This window comes from Buceros rhinoceros, unplaced genomic scaffold (genome assembly GCF_000710305.1).
Source record: "Buceros rhinoceros silvestris isolate BGI_N320 unplaced genomic scaffold, ASM71030v1 scaffold15652, whole genome shotgun sequence".
Taxonomy (NCBI): Eukaryota; Metazoa; Chordata; class Aves; order Bucerotiformes; family Bucerotidae; genus Buceros; species Buceros rhinoceros.
In genome coordinates, this window is record NW_010397587.1 from 76031 (window position 1) to 81806 (window position 5776).

A 5776-nucleotide genomic window follows, 5' to 3' on the forward strand; every position below is an offset into this window, starting at 1 on the left:
AACTTTCCTGTAGGAACTGTTTAATCTAGATGAGAGTACTCTAGGACATTCTTTAGAGAGCACCTTCAGCAGAAACACGCACGTGTCCCCACTGCACATTTGTCTACTTCAGGTCATGATTCTGAAATTAACATACTATTTTTATTTTAGCAAGCCCAAAGGATTGGTAGCTGTCACGCAGTGTTGTCATTTTTGTCTGCCTGATTGATTATAGTGCCAAGGAGGAAGGTGAAATAGAGCTGGCAAGTGACAACTTTGATACCAAGTTGTTAATCATGCAGAGAAAAAAAAATACAGAATTCTTTTTCATTTTTCTTTTTTTGGCCCATTTGGATAGTGCAAAAATACTGTGCAAAGTAGAAATAAGACCTAATTATGAAGGGCATTTAAAGTCTGTTTGGATTTTTTTATGCTACTGAATAGGGGTTTCATACTGGAATTGATATTGAAGTTAACAGGAGCTGTAAGATCAGAATCTAAGAGTAAATAGGGAGTGAGTTCCCTCTGTCACTGGAAACAGAGGAGCTTTATCAAAAGAGATGAGGATTTCTTTTGTGGTTGGGCGAGTAAGTCTGGAACACGAAGAAATGTGTAATGGAGGTGATAAGGGAATTGGCCTTTCTGAGGTTTCAGAAGCTGAGCAGGGAGGTGTTTTGTTCTTTACCAAAAGCAACAGAAGTCAAGAGAAGAATGGGTATGTCTTATCTATCCATTAAGCTGCAGAACACTTCAGGCTCTTCTTTGGGAAAGACACCAGCAGGAGGCACAGTGAAATAAGGTACTTGAGATCTAAACTGGTTAAAATAAATACCTCCTTTGAAATGCTTTAAAAACTGCTGTGATACAGAAAAATCCTTCATTTTCAGAGTTTTCTGGAAAGAACTTATCTGTCCCTTCATACCTTTATTTAGTTTTGCATGAAATGAAGTTTGAAAATTCCCAGAAACTGGAGGTAGAAACTTCCCCCACATCCCTAGAGAGGCACGCTCGGTATCCCTGCTTTTATTTATTCAGGAAGAAGAAGCAGGAATATAGTAACATCTAGGACTATTTTCATATGGTTTCTGCCTAAGGGTTGTCTGCTGGGTTCTTTTGAGTAAGAACATGTAAACTTCATGATGCCTGAATGGACTGACGACAGAAGTAATCAGATTTTGTAGGTATTATGCAACTGGGGTCAAATAGAACATGATTTTCTCCAGTTTTTTCTAGGGTTTGCTCCCCGTAAAACTATTAAATCATGTAAATACATGCAGCTATATCCTCAACTATTTTGCATGTAACATTTTTCAGTATCTGATTATTACATTTAAGGCATTTATGCCTCTACCAGAACGCTTCCCTTTCTTCTCCAAACCCTACTCTTCCTCTGCTTGACTGTACCGCCCTGATTTTTTGGGAGAAGAGAGGTTTGGTTTGGTGTTTCTTCTTATTGCAGTCACTAGAATTATATAGTGTAACATTTATCAGTGTATTTAGATGAAAATGAAATCATCAAACATTGTCCTCTGATTAGAAGGGGATGGGGTTTCTGTTGTGTGTTTTTTAAAATCCAACTGCAATATTTAATTCTGACTGCTGCAGGACTATGGTACATCAATTTAAAGTATTCCAAGTATGTATTGTTTGCTCTGTTTATCTGCTGTTAGAGTCCTCCTACTCTGTAGGGCTTTTTTTGTCCTTTGCAACAGCACTCCTAAATGATACTAAATAACCTTCACTACTAACTCATTACTGAAGTTTCGTAGGCATCATCTGCTTTCTGTCCTTATTAATCTTGCCTGTGCCTATCCTTGATCTAGTCTATATGTTGCAGTTTTGTGTCCTTCCTCAATTACCCTCAGTCATCTCTGCACCATTTACCCACAGTTACTGCTTGAAGAGGGACAGAGGTCCAGACCAGGTGCAAGTTTGCATTTTGGATGCTTCAAATTCTGTCAATCTGTTTGTGGGCTGGGCAAGCAGCCACTCTGTCTCTGGAGTTAGCCTTGTTGTTGTGTGCTAAAATACTCTTAACTCTTGGAGAGTTTGCTTCATCTCCTTACCGTTATAGCTCTGACTTCTCCTTGAACAGAAGAATTACAGAACTACTTGGGGATAGTTACTGCAGGTGTGACCTATTTAAAATCGCCACACCCATTTTACCTAGACCTGTAGCTGGTTTGAAGCCAGATACTGAATAGCAAATTACTTAACTATTACTTGATAGGCATTCACTGTTCATAGGAGTTCTTGAAGGTAAAATCCTTGGCTTTAAAACGTATCCATTTTTCTTTGTCTTCTATATGCAGAGCAATATTTCTTGATTTATTCTTTTATTCAAAGTGGAAGTTGGTATTGTCATGCTGAGAGGTAAGATTTGGAGGAGAAAAAAATTTGCTGTGTACTCAAGGGAACATTTCCTCCGATTTCTCACTGCTGTGTATGGAAGTAAAGTTATCTTTCATTGGTCAACAATCTTCAGTTTTGTTGGAGATGTGTTTTTTTAAAAACCAGAAGCTGCAAAGAAATTGAACGTTGCATTTAAGGCTGTGGACTGCAAAGGAGCAAACTTGGCTAGAAATTAATTGCCATTCTGTATATTACCTCTTAGCATTGAGTCTCACAGCCATTCTAGATACTCATTCCATCTCAGTTTCAAAAACATCGTAAAAGTAATGACTTTTTTATTATTATTACTTTTGTATCAGCTTTTGACAGATTTACTTAACCTGTTCTTTAAGCTGTTTGGAAGTAATTTGATGATTTGCAGAGAAAAAAGTAAATGATAGGGGCAACTATTTCAGATAAGATTCTGTAACTGCCTCTGATGTAAATACTATTTCACATGCTTCTGTTTTTTCAGAACAATCGTTCTGGAGCTCAAATACTGTATTATTACTACTCTCTTCCTCAAAGGATTTCTTGCATGAAAGAAGGAAGGGGGGAAAAATGCATGAACTTCCAATAATTCTGAGTTGTTATAGTGAAAAAGTCTTATTATCTTTTTATATTTTATTTCATATTATGCATACTTATACATAATCTCAAGCACGCACTTGGTTACAACTGAATGTAGGATAGAACTTAGGTGTTTGATTCTTCAGGTGAATTTAAAAGTCCAGAAAGGCTTGCCTACTACACAGTACTCAAAATATATGGGTTCCTTCTCATAATTTTCTGGAGTACATAGTTTTCCTGCAAATTTGATGTCCTCCACCTTACTGAGAAGCAGCATCAGCAGGAGCGATGGCCAGCCACCACTTTTTAGATTTAGCAGAGTTCTCTTGAATCGTATGTCTCCACTTGTCTTGATTGTGAAGGAATCTTGGAAAACTGTTCATGATTGAACAGTTGTTTCTAAAGATGATCAGTCATCCCAGTAAAGCTTCTTAGGAGACCTTAGCTGAATGTCCTCTGTGATATGTATGTATATATCCATACATGCATATACAACCCCAGTAATATCATTGTTTAGTCCTTGTGTGTTGCCGGACCAAGAGCCTCTGCAGACTGTTTGGGTTGTATGTCACACTCTGTTTCTATGGTGCGTGTTTGCGACAGAACGTTGTTTCTAACAAGACTAACAACTGGAGTCTCTTAAGAGTTACCTTAGTAAGTTGAAGTAAGTCTAAATTTTCTTTTAACAAGTTGTTGGTTTGGTTTTTTCCACCCCCTAATGGTTGTACAGATCTAAGCCCACTTTCAATAGTTTGGAGAACAAGAACAAACACATAAAAAAATGAAAGGAGTGGGATGACTGCATACGAGCCCACACTTAAATTCTGTAGATACAATTTATCTAACTTTGGGTATTATTGTCTTTAACGTAGCCCGAATCAGACTCCCGGGTTAATGGTGCCTCCCCCTGTGCTTCGCCCCAGCACCCTGCTCTCAGTTACCCACTCGAGCAAGAGGCAAGCTCACAGTTTCATCAGACAGGTGAGTGTTTTGATGAGATAATGTGCTACGTGGGTGTGTAGGTAATTCCTGAGCAGGTTTGTTGGAGTCTTTCTGAAAAGATGTATAAATAAAAAGGAACTGATCGTTGTGATGCTGCTGGGAAGAAGACTTACTGCAGCTGGAGCTGTTGCTTCCCCACACTTGCAAACAGCTGCAGTGTCACAAGAACCCATGTGACTCTGAATCACAGATTTCTGTCAATAGACTCTTTGGTCCTGTCCATTTTGAGCAAGTAAATTTACTGGGCAAATCCATCCTCACTGAAGGGGAAACCAGATTCTGTTGGACTGAAATGACCAACGGCTGCTTGTCCTACAGGGCACACATGTATGTGAGATACGGGAACAAATGTCCAAAACATGTAACTGAAGCTTCCTGATGGCTGCTTTAAAATTTCTCATGTACTCTTTGCTTATCCTGGTATTTGAGGACCTCACCCCTCAAAGACTTCACATCTTTAGGAATTATTGAGTATTTAAGCATACAGCCTCTGCACATAAGGGGATTTCTCTCTTGAAAGATGGTTTTAAATTCTCCAATATCAGAGCTCATTACTTCCACTGGCAATTAGCAGAAATAACGTTAGACCATTAAATGCTTAAAATTAGGGGGGAAAATAAGATTTTTCTCAAATTATCTTTAAGTGCAATTTCCTCCCTGGTTTTGTTTTCAAGCTTTTGTGTTATAGAGTAAAACATTACTTTATTTCTGTGGAAAACAGAAAAAATATTCTCTCGCGTACTGAAAAGTTTTCATTCAGAATTGACATGTGTTCTTCATTTATCTGGAAAAAAACCACCAAACTTCTTTGAGTCTGATTTAATGCAATGGTAGATTTATGAGAGCTGCTGTCTAATAACACTGCCAGGAACAGAGCCAGTCGTGTTCGCTAACCATTCCCTTGGCTAACTTTAAGCAGCATTTAAAAATGGCAAGGAGGATTTTAACACTAATGAAATTACTGGTACATATTGAATAAAGATCATCCAAAAGATTTTTTTTTTTTTCAGAAGAATGGTGTATTTGTTCTGAAAGTTACATGACAAATCATCTGAAAATTGAACAGAATTTTAATTGAGCAGCTACTGAGCATAATTCCCTCATCTTATAAACCTTCTATTTATTCTAACTGTAAATTCTTATGTACTGCTCCTTCTTGACAATTTCCTCTGGTTAAATCTTGGGTGCGATGGTTAAGCTTTAATAAAAGAGAAATGAGTTCTGCTGCAAATCAATAGTGGAACTTTCACCTCTCGCAAGACTGGCAATTGTCAATGGCAGTTCCTGCACATTAAGTTAGAAAGGCTTCAGGTTGTGGTTTCCTTGAAATACAAAGGAGTATTTAACTGGATGGTTGGGTGAGGATGGCTTTCAGAATGTTGTTCTTTTTTTTTTTTTTTTTTTTTTTTTTTTTTTTTTTTTTTTTTTTTTTTTTTTTTCCTAGTAACCCAATTAATTGCTCTTTTTTGTTGGCATATCTGCAGATGACTTGTTAGTTCCACCTCATGATACCAACACAGATCTAACAGATGTTATGGAACAAATCAACAGCACGTTTCCAGCTTGCTGCTGTAAGTATAACAAAATATGTCTCTGAGTACAGTATTGAATTTGAGGCGGTCCTGTGAAGAAAAAAAAAGTCATTCTTGTGGTATGGATTAGGAAAAAGAATTTGATAAGATTTCTTGTCAAGCTACATAATGATATTCTTCAGAGTTCCTCAATTAGAGACACTATTTATGAAGGCAAACAAACAAATATTCTCATGTTTTAAGTGGAAGTGATTCCCTACAAAAAAACCCTGTATAGATGGAATTTTCAACTGTGCCCACAT

General features: G+C 37.4%; 1 protein-coding gene across 1 annotated transcript in view; it reads left to right on the top strand.

Annotated features, from left to right (window-relative positions):
* Nucleotides 1-5513, top strand: part of LOC104502350 (utrophin-like) — a gene marked incomplete at both ends in the record, with an annotated part of 74270 nt that extends 68757 nt beyond the window's left edge. The window contains 2 exons of the mRNA XM_010146314.1: nt 3813-3921; nt 5427-5513. Coding sequence (XP_010144616.1) covers nt 3813-3921; nt 5427-5513 — 196 coding nt within the window. The remainder of the gene's footprint in view (nt 1-3812; nt 3922-5426) is intronic.
* Nucleotides 5514-5776: the final 263 nt, after the last annotated feature.